Below are 18751 nucleotides of genomic sequence, written 5' to 3' on the forward strand. Positions count from 1 at the left end.
GAATTCTGTCGGAAAATTCTACAAGTCCAGAGAAATACACCAACTAATGCATGTAGGGCAGAATTGGGCCGTTTTCCAGTAATAATGAAAATACAGAAAAGATCATTAAAATTTTGGCTACATCTAAATTCAAGTCCAAATTCGAGTCTGCAATTTAAAGCACTTCAAGCCCAAGAGCTGAGCCCAGAAACGAGCCCTCTCAGTCAGCTGGTGTTGGACCTCACCAATCAAGCTGACACCAGCACTGCTTCAAAAGAAAGAATTCCAATAAACAAAATCATGAACCAATCAAAGGAATCATACTTACAATACTGGAAAAACGAAACAAAATCCCAAAGCCGACTAAATTGCTATCTGACCCTAAACAGAGAATATGAATTGGCTGATTATCTCTACTCTGTCAGAGATACGAAGCAGAGACAGATCCTTACCAAGTACAGGCTGAGTGACCACCGATTGGCAATAGAAACCGGCAGACATAAAAAGACATGGCTACCCAAAGAGGAGCGTGTATGTGGTCACTGCATGACAGGGGAGGTAGAGACAGAGATGCACTTTCTCCTTTACTGTGATAAATATTCCTCACAAAGAGATTCATTATTCACAGAAATGACTACATATATTCCAAATTTTTACAAATTGAACCCAGAGGAAAAACTAAGAATACTCATGGGCGAAGGAGCAATGGCTCCTCTTGCAGCCAAATATGTATTTTCCTGCCATAGCCTGAGGGACACTGAATAATAACATCTGCATAGTAAACAGTAACTTACTTATTATTACTATTATTGTTATTACTATAATTATTAATGTTTACTGTAGACTGTTACCATTTTATTGTATTTATTTTTGTATTATTATTTACTACCATTTTATATTATTATTTGCTATCATTTACAATTTTGTTACAATGTATATTGTATACATTGTTGCTTTGGCAATATTGACACAATGTTTTTCATGCCAATAAAGCAGCTTGAATTTGAATTTGAATTTGAGAGACAGAGAGAGAGAGAGAGAGACAGAGAGACAGAGAGAGATAGAGAGAGATAGAGAGAGACAGAGACAGAGAGAGAGAGAGAGAGAGAGAGAGAGAGACAGAGAGAGAGAGAGAGAGACAGAGAGACAGAGAGAGAGAGAGAGACAGAGAGAGAGAGAGAGAGACAGATGGAGAGGGAGAATGTGTAATTGAGTGTTCTACTGCTCAAATGCTCCAGGGTTTTCTCGTTATGTAAAGAATGCACATACCCTTACACAGTGTTGGCATTGACCTATACAATAACACACACTCCCAAAGCTCGAAGCCAAAGATAAACACGCAGACACACACACTCACAAACACACTAAGATACATTTCATACCAAGACGTTTTTTACCACGCCGCCAACTTTGACGCCTTTTCTTAATATTTGAACGGCAACAAAGCCTTGTACTTTTATTTCCGCCAACCGACCTAGTCATGATTGTGGTAATGTATTTAGAAATCCCGCCAACCGACCTAGTCATGATAGTGGTAATGTATTTAGAAATCCCGCCAACCGACCTAGTCATGATAGTGGTAATGTATTTAGAAATCCCACCAACCGACCTAGTCATGATAGTGGTAATGTATTTAGAAATCCCACCAACTGACCTAGTCATGATAGTGGTAATGTATTTAGAAATCCCACCAACCGACCTAGTCATGATTGTGGTAATGTATTTAGAAATCCCGCCAACCGACCTAGTCATGATAGTGGTAATGTATTTAGAAATCCCACCAACCAACCTAGTCATGATAGTGGTAATGTATTTAGAAATCCCACCAACTGACCTAGTCATGATTGTGGTAATGTATTAAGAAGTCCTGACAACCAACCTAGTCATGATAGTGGTAATGTATTTAGAAGTCCCACCAACCGACCTAGTCATGATAGTGGTAATGTATTTAGAAGTCCCACCAACCGACCTAGTCATGATAGTGGTAATGTATTTAGAAGTCCCACCAACCGACCTAGTCATGATAGTGGTAATGTATTTAGAAGTCCCACCAACCGACCTAGTCATGATAGTGGTAATGTATTTAGAAGTCCCACCAACCAACCTAGTCATGATAGTGGTAATGTATTTAGAAGTCCCACCAACCGACCTAGTCATGATAGTGGTAATGTATTTAGAAGTCCCACCAACCGACCTAGTCATGATAGTGGTAATGTATTTAGAAATCCCACAAACCGACCTGGTCATGATAGTGGTAATGTATTAAGAAGTCCTGACAACTGACCTAGTCCTTATAGTGGTAATGTATTTAGAAGTCCTGACAACCGACCTAGTCATGATAGTGGTAATGTATTTAGAAATCCCACCAACCGACCTAGTGATGATTGTGGTAATGTATTAAGAAGTCCTGACAACCGACCTAGTCATGATAGTGGTAATGTATTTAGAAGTCCTGACAACCGACCTAGTCATGATAGTGGTAATGTATTTAGAAGTCCCACCAACCGACCTAGTCATGATTGTGGTAATGTATTTAGATGTCCCGCCAACCGACCTAGTCATGATTGTGGTAATGCATTTAGAAGTCCCACCAACCGACCTAGTCATGATTGTGGTAATGTATTTAGAAGTCCCGCCAACCGATCTAGTCATGATTGTGGTAATGCATTTAGAAGTCCCACCAACCGACCTAGTCATGATTGTGGTAATGTATTTAGAAGTCCCACCAACCGACCTAGTCATGATTGTGGTAATGTATTTAGAAGTCCCGCCAACCGACCTAGTCATGATTGTGGTAATGCATTTAGAAGTCCCGCCAACCGACCTAGTCATGATTGTGGTAATGCATTTAGAAGTCCCACCAACCGACCTAGTCATGATTGTGGTAATGCATTTAGAAGTCCCACCAACCGACCTAGTCATGATTGTGGTAATGTATTTAGAAGTCCCACCAACCAACCTAGTCATGATAGTGGTAATGTATTTAGAAGTCCTGACAACCGACCTAGTCATGATAGTGGTAATGTATTTAGAAGTCCTGACAACCGACCTAGTCATGATTGTGGTAATGCATTTAGAAGTCCCACCAACCAACATAGTCATGATTGTGGTAAGGCATTTAGAAGTCCCACCAACCGACCTAGTCATGATTGTGGTAATGCATTTAGATATCCCACCGACCGACGTAGTCATGATTGTGGTAATGTATTTAGAAGTCCCACCAACCGACCTAGTCATGATAGTGGTAATGTATTTAGAAGTACCACCAACCAACCTAGTCATGATTGTGGTAATGTATTTAGAAGTCCTGACAACCGACCTAGTCATGATAGTGGTGATGTATTTAGAAGTCCCACCAACCGACCTAGTCATGATAGTGGTAATGTATTTAGAAGTCCTGACAACCGACCTAGTCATGATAGTGGTAATGTATTTAGAAGTCCTGACAACCGACCTAGTCATGATTGTGGTAATGTATTTAGAAGTCCTGCCAACCGACCTAGTCATGATTGTGGTAATGTATTTAGAAGTCCCGCCAACCGACCTAGTCATGATTGTGGTAATGCATTTAGAAGTCCCACCAACCGACCTAGTCATGATTGTGGTAATGCATTTAGAAGTCCCACCAACCGACCTAGTCATGATAGTGGTAATGTATTTAGAAGTCCCACCAACCAACCTAGTCATGATAGTGGTAATGTATTTAGAAGTCCTGACAACCGACCTAGTCATGATAGTGGTAATGTATTTAGAAGTCCTGACAACCGACCTAGTCATGATTGTGGTAATGCATTTAGAAGTCCCACCAACCAACATAGTCATGATTGTGGTAAGGCATTTAGAAGTCCCACCAACCGACCTAGTCATGATTGTGGTAATGCATTTAGATGTCCCACCGACCGACGTAGTCATGATTGTGGTAATGTATTTAGAAGTCCCACCAACCGACCTAGTCATGATAGTGGTAATGTATTTAGAAGTACCACCAACCAACCTAGTCATGATTGTGGTAATGTATTTAGAAGTCCTGACAACCGACCTAGTCATGATAGTGGTGATGTATTTAGAAGTCCCACCAACCGACCTAGTCATGATAGTGGTAATGTATTTAGAAGTCCTGACAACCGACCTAGTCATGATAGTGGTAATGTATTTAGAAGTCCTGACAACCGACCTAGTCATGATTGTGGTAATGTATTTAGAAGTCCTGCCAACCGACCTAGTCATGATTGTGGTAACGTATTTAGAAGTCCCACCAACCGACCTAGTCATGATTGTGGTAATGTATTTAGAAGTCCCACCAACCGACCTAGTCATGATTGTGGTAATGTATTTAGAAGTCCCACCAACCGACCTAGTCATGATAGTGGTAATGTATTTAGAAGTCCCACCAACCGAACTAGTCATGATTGTGGTAATGTATTTAGAAGTCCCACCAACCGACCTAGTCATGATTGTGGTAATGTATTTAGAAGTCCCACCAACCGACCTAGTCATGATAGTGGTAATGTATTTAGAAGTCCCACCAACCGACCTAGTCATGATTGTGGTAATGTATTTAGAAGTCCCACCAACTGACCTAGTCATGATTGTGGTAATGTATTTAGAAGTCCCAACAACCGACCTAGTCATGATTGTGGTAATGTATTTAGAAGTCCCACCAACCGACCAAGTCATGATTGTGGTAATGTATTTAGAAGTCCCACCAACAAACCTAGTCATGATTGTGGTAATGTATTTAGAAGTCCTGACAACCGACCTAGTCATGATAGTGGTAATGTATTTCGAAGTCCTGACAACCGACCTAGTCATGATAGTGGTAATGTATTGAGAAGTCCCACCAACCGACCTAGTCATGATAGTGGTAAAGTATTTAGAAGTCCTGACAACCGACCTAGTCATGATAGTGGTAATGTATTTAGAAGTCCCACCAACCAACCTAGTCATGATAGTGGTAATGTATTTAGAAGTCCTGACAACCGACCTAGTCATGATAGTGGTAATGTATTTAGAAGTCCTGACAACCGACCTAGTCATGATTGTGGTAATGCATTTAGAAGTCCCACCAACCAACATAGTCATGATTGTGGTAAGGCATTTAGAAGTCCCACCAACCGACCTAGTCATGATTGTGGTAATGCATTTAGATGTCCCACCGACCGACGTAGTCATGATTGTGGTAATGTATTTAGAAGTCCCACCAACCGACCTAGTCATGATAGTGGTAATGTATTTAGAAGTACCACCAACCAACCTAGTCATGATTGTGGTAATGTATTTAGAAGTCCTGACAACCGACCTAGTCATGATAGTGGTGATGTATTTAGAAGTCCCACCAACCGACCTAGTCATGATAGTGGTAATGTATTTAGAAGTCCTGACAACCGACCTAGTCATGATAGTGGTAATGTATTTAGAAGTCCTGACAACCGACCTAGTCATGATTGTGGTAATGTATTTAGAAGTCCTGCCAACCGACCTAGTCATGATTGTGGTAACGTATTTAGAAGTCCCACCAACCGACCTAGTCATGATTGTGGTAATGTATTTAGAAGTCCCACCAACCGACCTAGTCATGATTGTGGTAATGTATTTAGAAGTCCCACCAACCGACCTAGTCATGATAGTGGTAATGTATTTAGAAGTCCCACCAACCGAACTAGTCATGATTGTGGTAATGTATTTAGAAGTCCTACCAACCGACCTAGTCATGATTGTGGTAATGTATTTAGAAGTCCCACCAACCGACCTAGTCATGATTGTGGTAATGTATTTAGAAGTCCCACCAACCGACCTAGTCATGATTGTGGTAATGTATTTAGAAGTCCCACCAACTGACCTAGTCATGATAGTGGTAATGTATTTAGAAGTCCCACCAACCGACCTAGCCATGATTGTGGTAATGTATTTAGAAGTCCCAACAACCGACCTAGTCATGATTGTGGTAATGTATTTAGAAGTCCCACCAACCGACCAAGTCATGATTGTGGTAATGTATTTAGAAGTCCCACCAACAAACCTAGTCATGATTGTGGTAATGTATTTAGAAGTCCTGACAACCGACCTAGTCATGATTGTGGTAATGTATTTAGAAGTCCTGCCAACCGACCTAGTCATGATTGTGGTAACGTATTTAGAAGTCCCACCAACCGACCTAGTCATGATTGTGGTAATGTATTTAGAAGTCCCACCAACCGACCTAGTCATGATTGTGGTAATGTATTTAGAAGTCCCACCATCCGACCTAGTCATGATTGTGGTAATGTATTTAGAAGTCCCACCAACAAACCTAGTCATGATAGTGGTAATGTATTTAGAAGTCCCACCAACCGACCTAGTCATGATAGTGGTAATGTATTTAGAAGTCCTGACAACCAACCTAGTCATGATTGTGGTAATGTATTTAGAAGTCCCACCAACCAACCTAGTCATGATAGTGGTAATGTATTTAGAAGTCCCACCAACCAACCTAGTCATGATAGTGGTAATGTATTTAGAAATCCCGCCAACCAACCTAGTCATGATTGTGGTAATGTATTTAGAAATCCCGCCAACCGACCTAGTCATGATACTGGTAATGTATTTAGAAATCCCGCCAACCGACCTAGTCATGATTGTGGTAATGTATTTAGAAATCCCACCAACCGACCTAGTCATGATAGTGGTAATGTATTAAGAAGTCCTGACAACCGACCTAGTCATTATAGTGGTAATGTATTTAGAAGTCCTGACAACCGACCTAGTCATGATAGTGGTAATGTATTTAGAAGTCCCACCAACCGACCTAGTCATGATAGTGGTAATGTACTTTGAAGTCCTGACAACCAACCTAGTCATGATAGTGGTAATGTATTTAGAAGTCCTGACAACCGACCTAGTCATGATAGTGGTAATGTATTTAGAAGTCCTGACAACCGACCTAGTCATGATAGTGGTAATGTATTTAGAAGTCCCACCAACCGACCTAGTCATGATAGTGGTAATGTATTTAGAAGTCCTGACAACCGACCCAGTCATGATAGTGGTAATGTATTTAGAAGTCCTGACAACTGACCTAGTCATGATAGTGGTAATGTATTTAGAAGTCCTGACAACCGACCTAGTCATGATAGTGGTAATGTATTTAGAAGTCCTGACAACCGACCTAGTCATGATAGTGGTAATGTATTTAGAAGTCCTGACAACCGACCTAGTCATGATAGTGGTAATGTATTTAGAAGTCCCACCAACCGACCTAGTCATGATAGTGGTAATGTATTTAGAAGTCCTGACAACCGACCCAGTCATGATAGTGGTAATGTATTTAGAAGTCCTGACAACTGACCTAGTAATGATAGTGGTAATGTATTTAGAAGTCCCACCAACCGACCTAGTCATGATAGTGGTAATGTATTTAGAAGTCCTGACAACCGACCCAGTCATGATAGTGGTAATGTATTTAGAAGTCCTGACAACTGACCTAGTCATGATAGTGGTAATGTATTTCGAAGTCCTGACAACCGACCTAGTCATGATAGTGGTAATGTATTTAGAAGTCCCACCAACCGACCTAGTCATGATAGTGGTAAAGTATTTAGAAGTCCTGACAACCGACCTAGTCATGATAGTGGTAATGTATTTAGAAGTCCCACCAACCAACCTAGTCATGATAGTGGTAATGTATTTAGAAGTCCTGCCAACCGACCTAGTCATGATAGTGGTAATGTATTTAGAAGTCCCACCAACCGACCTAGTCATGATTGTGGTAATGTATTTAGAAGTCCAGACAACCGACCTAGTCATGATAGTGGTAATGTATTTAGAAGTCCCACCAACCAACCTAGTCATGATAGTGGTAATGTATTTAGAAGTCCTGACAACCGACCTAGTCATGATAGTGGTAATGTATTTAGAAGTCCTGACAACCGACCTAGTCATGATTGTGGTAATGCATTTAGAAGTCCCACCAACCGACCTAGTCATGATTGTGGTAATGCATTTAGAAGTCCCACCAACCAACCTAGTCATGATTGTGGTAATGCATTTAGAAGTCCCACCAACCGACCTAGTCATGATTGTGGTAATGCATTTAGAAGTCCCACCGACCGACCTAGTCATGATTGTGGTAATGTATTTAGAAGTCCCACCGACCGACCTAGTCATGATTGTGGTAATGTATTTAGAAGTCCCACCAACCGACCTAGTCATGATAGTGGTAATGTATTTAGAAGTCCCACCAACCAACCTAGTCATGATTGTGGTAATGTATTTAGAAGTCCTGACAACCGACCTAGTCATGATAGTGGTGATGTATTTAGAAGTCCCACCAACCGACCTAGTCATGATAGTGGTAATGTATTTAGAAGTCCTGACAACCGACCTAGTCATGATAGTGGTAATGTATTTAGAAGTCCTGACAACCGACCTAGTCATGATTGTGGTAATGTATTTAGAAGTCCCACCAACCGACCTAGTCATGATAGTGGTAATGTATTTAGAAGTCCCACCAACCGACCTAGTCATGATTGTGGTAATGTATTTAGAAGTCCCACCAACCGACCTAGTCATGATTGTGGTAATGTATTTAGAAGTCCCACCAACCGACCTAGTCATGATTGTGGTAATGTATTTAGAAGTCCCACCAACCGACCTAGTCATGATTGTGGTAATGTATTTAGAAGTCCCACCAACCGACCTAGTCATGATAGTGGTAATGTATTTAGAAGTCCCACCAACCGACCTAGTCATGATTGTGGTAATGTATTTAGAAGTCCCACCAACCGACCTAGTCATGATTGTGGTAATGTATTTAGAAGTCCCGCCAACCGACCTAGTCATGATTGTGGTAATGTATTTAGAAGTCCCGCCAACCGACCTAGTCATGATTGTGGTAATGCATTTAGAAGTCCCACCAACCAACCTAGTCATGATAGTGGTAATGTATTTAGAAGTCCCACCAACCGACCTAGTCATGATAGTGGTAATGTATTTAGAAGTCCTGCCAACCGACCTAGTCATGATAGTGGTAATGTATTTAGAAGTCCTGATAACCGACCCAGTCATGATAGTGGTAATGTATTTAGAAGTCCTGCCAACCGACCTAGTCATGATTGTGGTACTGTATTTAGAAGTCCTGACAACCGACCTAGTCATGATAGTGGTAATGTATTTAGAAGTCCTGACAACCGACCTAGTCATGATTGTGGTAATGTATTTAGAAGTCCCACCAACCGAACTAGTCATGATTGTGGTAATGTATTTAGAAGTCCTGACAACCGACCTAGTCATGATAGTGGTAATGTATTTAGAAGTCTTGACAACTGACCTAGTCATGATGGTGGTAATGTATTTCGAAGTCCTGACAACCGACCTAGTCATGATAGTGGTAATGTATTTAGAAGTCCCACCAACCGACCTAGTCATGATAGTGGTAAAGTATTTAGAAGTCCTGACAACCGACCTAGTCATGATAGTGGTAATGTATTTAGAAGTCCTGACAACCAACCTAGTCATGATAGTGGTAATGTATTTAGAAGTCCCACCAACCGACCTAGTCATGATAGTGGTAATGTATTTAGAAGTCCCACCAACCAACCTAGTCATGATAGTGGTAATGTATTTAGAAGTCCTGACAACCGACCTAGTCATGATAGTGGTAATGTATTTAGAAGTCCTGACAACCGACCTAGTCATGATTGTGGTAATGCATTTAGAAGTCCCACCAACCGACCTAGTCATGATTGTGGTAATGCATTTAGAAGTCCCACCGACCGACCTAGTCATGATTGTGGTAATGTATTTAGAAGTCCCACCAACCGACCTAGTCATGATAGTGGTAATGTATTTAGAAGTCCCACCAACCGACCTAGTCATGATTGTGGTAATGTATTTAGAAGTCCTGACAACCGACCTAGTCATGATAGTGGTAATGTATTTAGAAGTCCCACCAACCGACCTAGTCACGATAGTGGTAATGTATTTAGAAGTCCTGACAACCGACCTAGTCATGATAGTGGTAATGTATTTAGAAGTCCTGACAACCGACCTAGTCATGATTGTGGTAATGTATTTAGAAGTCCTGCCAACCGACCTAGTCATGATTGTGGTAATGTATTTAGAAGTCCCACCAACCGACCTAGTCATGATTGTGGTAATGTATTTAGAAGTCCCACCAACCGACCTAGTCATGATTGTGGTAATGTATTTAGAAGTCCCACCAACCGACCTAGTCATGATAGTGGTAATGTATTTAGAAGTCCCACCAACCGACCTAGTCATGATTGTGGTAATGTATTAAGAATTCCCACCAGCCCACCTAGTCATGATTGTGGTAATGTATTTAGAAGTCCCACCAACCGACCTAGTCATGATTGTGGTAATGTATTTAGAAGTCCCACCAACCGACCTAGTCATGATTGTGGTAATGTATTTAGAAGTCCCACCAACCGACCTAGTCATGATAGTGGTAATGTATTTAGAAGTCCCACCAACCGACCTAGTCATGATTGTGGTAATGTATTAAGAATTCCCACCAGCCCACCTAGTCATGATTGTGGTAATGTATTTAGAAGTCCCACCAACCGACCTAGTCATGATTGTGGTAATGTATTTAGAAGTCCCACCAACCGACCTAGTCATGATTGTGGTAATGTATTTAGAAGTCCCACCAACCGACCTAGTCATGATAGTGGTAATGTATTTAGAAGTCCCACCAACCGACCTAGTCATGATAGTGGTAATGTATTTAGAAGTCCCACCAACCAACCTAGTCATGATTGTGGTAATGTATTTAGAAGTCCCACCAACCGACCTAGTCATGATAGTGGTAATGTATTTAGAAGTCCCACCAACCGACCTAGTCATGATTGTGGTAATGTATTTAGAAGTCCCACCAACCGACCTAGTCATGATTGTGGTAATGTATTTAGAAGTCCTGCCAACCGACCTAGTCATGATTGTGGTAATGTATTTAGAAGTCCCACCAACCGACCTAGTCATGATTGTGGTAATGTATTCAGAAGTCCCACCAACCGACCTAGTCATGATTGTGGTAATGTATTTAGAAGTCCCACCAACCGACCTAGTCATGATTGTGGTAATGTATTTAGAAGTCCCACCAACCGACCTAGTCATGATTGTGGTAATGTATTTAGAAGTCCCACCAACCCCTCAGTATGAACATCGCCTTTCATCTTACCATCTTTGGCACCCATTAAATCATGAATATTCTATTGTTGTCCGACATCAAACTTGTCCTTGTCAATCACAAAGCTTCACAGAAACGCTTTCAATGCATTTATTCTGTGTATTTAAATGTATGTAGTTCTGTCCTTGAGCTGTTCTTGTCTATTGTCACAGAAATGCACACTGTCATTTCCTCTTTTTTTCTTGATTTTGACAGGTAAATAATTAAAGGCCCTTATATTTATCTTCAGCCAAAATAACTGTTGGGGAGCTTGAAAAAAGAGAGAGTGTGCGATGGTGTGACCACATCCAATGTGGATCAAAAAGATCTACTTTCTGAAGTCATCCTACAGAGGTTCACTCAGGTCAGCTGTTGTATTTCTTTACATGATCGGAAAGTGCAGATTCTAATGCTTCTATAGCGAAAGAAAACGAGGACAAAATACAACTTTGTTGTTATATGACAGTGGTTCAACATGGTCGTGACACTCAAATTGTTTGGAAAAATATATATTTCTGTTTTATTCTGGTATTTTCTATTTGATTCATTTTGACTTTAAACTTTAACCTGTTGACTGATCAGGGCAGAGGGATGTCGGCTAAGTGTGTCTCTTGTCTGTTTAATGAACAAAATAACAACTATTGATTTCATTTGCATGGCACAGCCACGGGCTGCACAGACTAATAACAAAGTTCACCTCAAAATATGCCATTCTATTCTTTAGAAAATACATTTTATTAGTCTTATGTTTCTTAGGACCTGAAAAAACAAATGAATAATGGATCATTTGTCTAGCCAGCTCATATAATATAATATAATAACCAGAACAATCTGACAAAGTTTTGAGTTGCCAACTTCTTATTCACCATAACAGGAAAATACAAGGATATTATTTACAAATGAATTACAAGTAGGCTAAGGCAAGCTGCTAACTTCCTGTTTTGAATGTGAAAAAATTAAAGCAGTGGAAGGTCTGAATTTAAACGAAGGAATCTAGAACGTGCAGCTGCCCGGTTACCACGACAACAGTTGCAACAACAGGGTCAAAGTTGATTGTCTCTTGCTCCTTCCTGGTAAAAGCAATGGCCATATAAAAAGTGAATACTGTCAAGAGAGGTAAAATTAGTTCCGTTTGAAAGAAACATTTCCCAACTGTTTTTACAGCCAACATGCCATGAATTCTACAGTATGTGAAAGAATGAAAACACACACACACATACACACACACATACACACACAATCCACAGGGAGCTTTTCAGGGCAGGAAGAGGTCAGAGCAGCAGCAACACTCTAAACATCGCAAACATGTTTAATCCCTTCCTCTCTCTCATTCTCCCTCTCAGTCTCTCCATTCTCCCTTTCTCTTTCACTCCTTCTTGAGTCATTCCATCTCATTTCAGCAACCCATGACACCCACCATCTCAGATTGTTCTGAAATTGTGTTTGTAGTTTGAAACAGGTAGGATTGGCATTCCTGAAACATTGTTTTGTTGAAATTACATTTTATCTCAATTTAATGTAATTTATAGGATTCAGATAATAAATAATAAATATAGTACCCAGCATCTGATTTAAGACATTAAGAATCCCCCCCAAAATTCTAAAACCAACCACGAACCCCCCCACACCCCGCGCCAATCCCACGCCAACAGCCAGTATACAGTATCAGTTCTCTGTGTTTGACAAATAGTATGAAGCTGCGACTTGGCGTTTACTGTTTCTCCATACTATGTAATGTATTCCTTCTGATTCTGTTTTTTTCTTATGTTATGGTTTCTAATGGTCTTCAATGGTAAAAGTACCAAACACACACTGTATAGTGTTTTGCAATTGTAATGGTATTGGGTTGTGTTGTGTTTAATGTTATATGTCACTAATCACAATACATATAGAGCTCATCCCTGATCATTTTATTGAAAAACATATGACTGCCATGCAATTCATTATTTCATTAGGGTTGGCACAACCTTTTAGTCCCTGGCCCACTTCTCCATCTATGTTTTGGGCTTGTAGGAAAAGTCTTCATATTCAGAGAGCAGCCACTTGTTGGACTAGTCAAGGATAGTTGGGTTGCTCCTGAGTGGCGCAGCGGTCTAAGTCACTGCATTGCAGTGTTGCGGTGTCACTACAGCCTGGGGTTTGGGAATACATTCAGTTTTTTTTTTTTTTTTGCGGCAACAAGACATTATGTGCTTTGCCTTGGGAACAAGTATGACTGCAGATGTGCACAATTAGCCAAAGATCAATGCCAGTAAGCAAACAAATTGCTGTCAATGTTTGCAGGGGTAGCCTTCATCAATTCGGCCAACTGGCTGTGACCGGGAGTCCCATAAGGCGGCGCGCAATTGGTCCAGTGTCGTCCGGTTTAGGGGAGGGTTTAGCTGGGGGGGGGGCTTTACTTGGCTCATTGCGCTCTAGCGACTCTTTGCGGCAGGCCAGGTGCCTGCAAGCTGACTTTTGTCGTCAGTTGAATGGTGTTTCCTCTGACACTTTGGTTCGGCTTCCGGATTTAGCAAGCAGGTGTAAAGGAGCAAAGGCTTGGTGGGTCATGTTTCTGAGGACGCATGACTCAACCTTCGCCTCTCCCGAGCCCGTTGGGGAGTGGCAGCGATGAGACAAGATCACAATTGGATACCATGAAACTGTGAGTAAACAACACAATTTATTTTCATAATGAGAGAGATCTATTGGTGTTCTACCCAAAGTTGCAAATGAAATGTTGTGATCTAGTTAATAAACGCAAGAGACCAGCAAAATTGATAAAGAATGTGGCGGTATAGCAGGAACAGCACCATCTAGTGGAACTTTCACAGTAGTTCATGCTGAACAATGCAAGCGACTTCAATGGCTAATTTCTCTGAACATGGAAAAAAAAAATGCCTTTTGAGGTGGAAATACACTCCTCTTGCGGCCTCGATCCACTGTCTCTGTAATTTATCTCACTGTCTCGCCAAGTCCCATTCCAGCCTGTTAAATCTGACACCAGACCTGTTAACACTGAAACCCCAATGACTCCACCACACTCACCTTGTCCTCCAAAGCTGCTCCCAGATCAGTGCTTCCATGCTGGTTGTTGCCGCCGTTCAGCAGCTCTCTCCTCCGCTCCCTCTCTCTTTGGCTGATGTGTTTTGTCTTGCACGGCCGCTTGCCCTTGGGTTTGTCCGTGTCGCTATGACGACGGGGCTTGAGAGAGGCAGTGTCTTTGGTGGGGGGCTCAGGGGCTGAGGGGGGGAGGCACTGACCCTCAGTTTTCACCCCCAGCCCTCCTCTCCTAGGCTCCTTGGATCCCCAGTCACATCCTTGCCCCACGAGGGGCCCCTGGGGGGCAGATCTGTCCCTCTGCTGGGTTGAAGGGAGCAGTCCAACTACAGGACAGAGAGAGCGGGAGAGAATGAATACAAGTTTAGAAAAGAAGAGAATGACATTCACTGTGAACTTTATAAAAAAAACAGCAGAAAAGGGGAGAAAAATAGAAACAAAGAGTCTGAAAACTAATATAGAGACAGAGGAAGAGAAAGAGAGAGACTGAAAGATAGGGGTGTGGAGGTAAAGAGAGAGAGACTGAAGGACAGGGGTGTGGAGGTAAAGAGAGAGAGACTGAAGGATAGGGGTGCAGAGGTAAAGAGAGAGACTGAAGGACAGGGGTGTGGAGGTAAAGAGAGAGAGACTGAAGGATAGGGGTGCGGAGGTAAAGAGAGAGACTGATGGATAGGGGTGCGGAGGTAAACAGAGAGACTGAAGGACAGGGGTGTGGAGGTAAAGAGAGAGAGACTGAAGGACAGGGGTGTGGAGGTAAAGAGAGAGAGACTGAAGGACAGGGGTGCAGAGGTAAAGAGAGAGAGACTGAAGGACAGGGGTGTGGAAGTAAAGAGAGAGAGACTGAAGGACAGGGGTGTGGAGGTAAAGAGAGAGAGACTGAAGGACAGGGGTACGGAGATAAAGAGAGAGAGACTGAAGGACAGGGGTGCGGAGGTAAAGAGAGAGAGACTGAAGGACAGGGGTGCGGAGGTAAAGAGAGAGAGACTGAAGGACAGGGGTGCGGAGGTAAAGAGAGAGAGACTGAAGGATAGGGGTGCAGAGGGAAAGAGAGAGACTGAAGGACAGGGGTGTGGCGGTAAAGAGAGAGAGACTGAAGGACAGGGGTGTGGAGGTAAAGAGAGAGAGACTGAAGAACAGGGGTGCGGAGGTAAAGAGAGAGAGACAGAAGGACAGGGGTGCGGAGGTAGGAGAGAGAGACTGAAGAACAGGGGTGCGGAGGTAAAGAGAGAGAGACTGAATGACAGGGGTGCGGAGGTAAAGAGAGGGAGACTGAAGGACAGGGGTGCGGGGGTAAAGAGAGAGAGACTGAAGGACAGGGGTACGGAGGTAAAGAGAGAGAGACTGAAGGACAGGGGTGCGGAGGTAAAGAGAGAGAGACTGAAGAACAGGGGTGTGGAGGTAAAGAGAGAGAGACTGAAGGATAGGGGTGCGGAGGGAAAGAGAGAGAGACTAAAGGATAGGGGTGCGGAGGGAAAGAGAGAGAGACTGAAGGACAGGGGTGTGGAGGTAAAGAGAGAGACTGAAGGATAGGGGTGCGGAGGGAAAGAGAGAGACTGAAGGACAGGGGTGTGGAGGTAAAGAGAGAGACTGAAGGATAGGGGTGTGGAGGTAAAGAGAGAGACTGAAGGACAGGGGTGCGGAGGGAAAGAGAGAGACTGAAGGATAGGGGTGTGGAGGGAAAGAGAGAGACTGAAGGATAGGGGTGCGGAGGGAAAGAGAGAGACTGAAGGACAGGGGTGTGGAGGTAAAGAGAGAGACTGAAGGATAGGGGTGCGGAGGGAAAGAGAGAGACTAAAGGACAGGGGTGCGGAGGCAAGCTCGACTAGCTCTCTACGTCTGCTGATTTATTAATGAGGATGAACATCTCTGTCTGGGAGCGCGCACACATACACACAAACACATTGTAGAGGCACTCTCAGTTTGAGTAATGAGTAAATGCAATTCCCACTGTCTTTTATCAACCTCACACACACAGTGAAGAAGTACCCATTATTGACATTTTAAAAAATGTCCATGAAATTACAATAGCTGGAGGGTGGGGGTGGTTGGCCTACAAGTCTAAATATTGTATTCCCTGGACACACATAAACACACACACTGTCTCTTAAAGCTCCCCCCAATACACTCACACGTACATACATCAGTCACACCCACACCCGCATACACACACTCACCCGTACACACAGTGGTGGAATATTACGCCTCATTAACCCAAGACAGTGGTTGCCATAGTGCTGTCATTGAATAGGTGGGAGGAGGGCGACGCTTCACTGTCAATCATACTCTGTGGTTACCACGGAATCATCAAGCCAGCAGGTAATACCCTTTCTTAATCTCCTTATTTAATCCCTCTCTCTTTCTAAGTCTATTCATCTCTCACTTTCTCAGCTGTGGTGTGAGCACAGGGAAAGCCCTAGTTTGACACTCTCTCTGTCTTTCTCTCTCTCTTTGTTTCTCTCTCTCTCTCTATTTGACTGGCCTTGAAGGGAAACAGTCATTCATCACACGTTAGTCACACTACACCTGCCCCCATATTTCTAAATGGCATGTGCACGTGCTCTCACTCACTCACACAGCACACACAGACACACACACACACACACACAGAGATCTTCCTGCTACGCCAGCATGTCTGTGCCAGTTACCAGTTAATCGGACTATTCTCTCATCATTCATTTGTTTGATTGACTTTCTGTGTTGTTATCTGGTGTTGGTGGGCCATGTTGACCTGTTTTACTGATCATCCTCAATCACCATGATCAATAAACATTTTCCTTAAGTGTACTTTTAACAGAGATGAGATTTACTTCAAGATGCATTCACATAACTTACACATGTCAAGAGGTTTCAGATCTACACAAGTGCCTCGGGAGGAGGGGTTAGGGTTTGTTCTGGACAGGGCCTAACTATACTGGCGCATTAAGCAAATGCCGTAGAGATATCCCTTATTGAGACAGCGGTTAGGGTGTTGGTCATTGGTGCTGGTTACAACACACCTATCTGATCGAATTAAAATAAGTATTTTAACTGAAAGATGGAAATCAGTAGAATTCCCGATAGCTGAGCAGCTACAAGACGACTCTCTAGCATATTTTATATATCATGTAGAACAAACGTGTCTCTGATTAGGAATCACTCACATCGCAGTTCTATCTGGAACATTCCAACATGTTGCCAGAACATGGCTCAGGTGCTGGTGTTGCTTCTGACACAAATATACCTCGGTTGCCATGTTCTCAGAATGTCAGAAATGTGTATATTTACAGGAGCCGGTCTTCACTTTCTCACATTTGCCATTTAAGCAATGATTGTGCCAGTTATACCAAGATAATGCACAACACAGAGTTCCACCTCCAAGTTTAAATGTGGAAAAACAGACAAGTTGCAACAGAATCACTTGACCTACACGGTATGTGTGGATTTCAAGAAGACAATGGAGAAATGCTCAGCTACAGTACATGAATGAGCACATACGGAACGTTTTGGAGCGATAGTGGAAATGTGATTATAATTTGTGCACAAGGCGTAATCCTACACATTCCCACCTTCTAATGAGAAACTCCTTTTATTTAGATCAGGTCTGTTGTAACTGTAGCCAAATCACGGCATCAAAATATATTGCTATGAATGTGACAGTAGTGTAACTCCCCTAGCAGGTCTCAAACCCAAGCCACTAGCACCAATGACAAATTCCCTTACCACTGCACCTATAAGGGATATCCCTCAGGCACGTGGTTATTGGGCCAGTATAGTTATGTCCTGTCCAGAACAAACCCCCCTTCCCTAGGCACTTGTGTAGATCGGAAACCACTTGATACGTTTAACCAATAGGGTGAATGCACTCTGAAGTAAATCTCAGCTCTGGTAAAAGTACACTCAAGAAAATATTTGATTGAGCATAATGATTCAGGAGTATCATTAAAACAGGTTAATATGGCCCAGCAACATTAGACAACTAGACAGAAAGCCCTTCAATTACTGAAATAAGGGAATAAAATCAATGATGAGAGAATAATCAGATTTATTGATACCTGACACGGACACGGAGATGTAGCAGGAAGATCAGAATAACGTGAACCAAGAGGCTGTGTGTTCAAATCCCAGGTGAGGAAATGTTGAATAATAATGACTGAATAATTGAACATGCACAATGTAATCCTGTGTGTGAAATATCTAAGTTGAAAACACTATCTCCAAAGCACTGTGTGAGTATCCCAAACAGACAAAGACCTGTGAATGAATCAGTGGTTCACTAATCAGGGCATTGATTAGCTTAGCAACAAGATGTGATGTGTAATGATTTTTTGGGGGGGAGGCACAAAAGTTTTTGCAACATTCCTATAAAAACATGAGTTAGTGACCTAATGATACTCTTAAAGGAACGTTCTCTAACGTTATGGGAACGTTCTCTAACGTTATGGGAACGTTTGTTGTTAGCTGGTAGAGTCTTAACCACAGACACAGCCTCTCTAACACTCTAAACACTCTAAATACCTTCACAGGACCCCTGGAGCCAGCAGGAAGTGTCCTCCTATGTCACTTCCTGTCCACTCTGCAGGGAAAGCGCCT

The 18751-nt window shown here is 42.4% G+C and overlaps 1 protein-coding gene across 4 annotated transcripts in view; it reads right to left on the reverse strand.

Moving 5' to 3' along the window:
- Positions 1-18751, reverse strand: part of LOC110501997 (BCL-6 corepressor) — a 91915-nt gene that overhangs the window by 27506 nt on the left and 45658 nt on the right. For all 4 annotated transcript variants that reach the window (XM_090215757.1, XM_036959541.2, XM_036959540.2 and 1 more), the window contains one exon: positions 14171-14508. In XM_090215757.1, the coding sequence (XP_090071883.1) occupies positions 14171-14508 (338 nt within the window). The remainder of the gene's footprint in view (positions 1-14170; positions 14509-18751) is intronic.

The sequence above is a fragment of the Oncorhynchus mykiss genome, chromosome 22 (genome assembly GCF_057628025.1).
Source record: "Oncorhynchus mykiss isolate SJ-2025 chromosome 22, ASM5762802v1, whole genome shotgun sequence".
Lineage (NCBI taxonomy): Eukaryota > Metazoa > Chordata > Actinopteri > Salmoniformes > Salmonidae > Oncorhynchus > Oncorhynchus mykiss.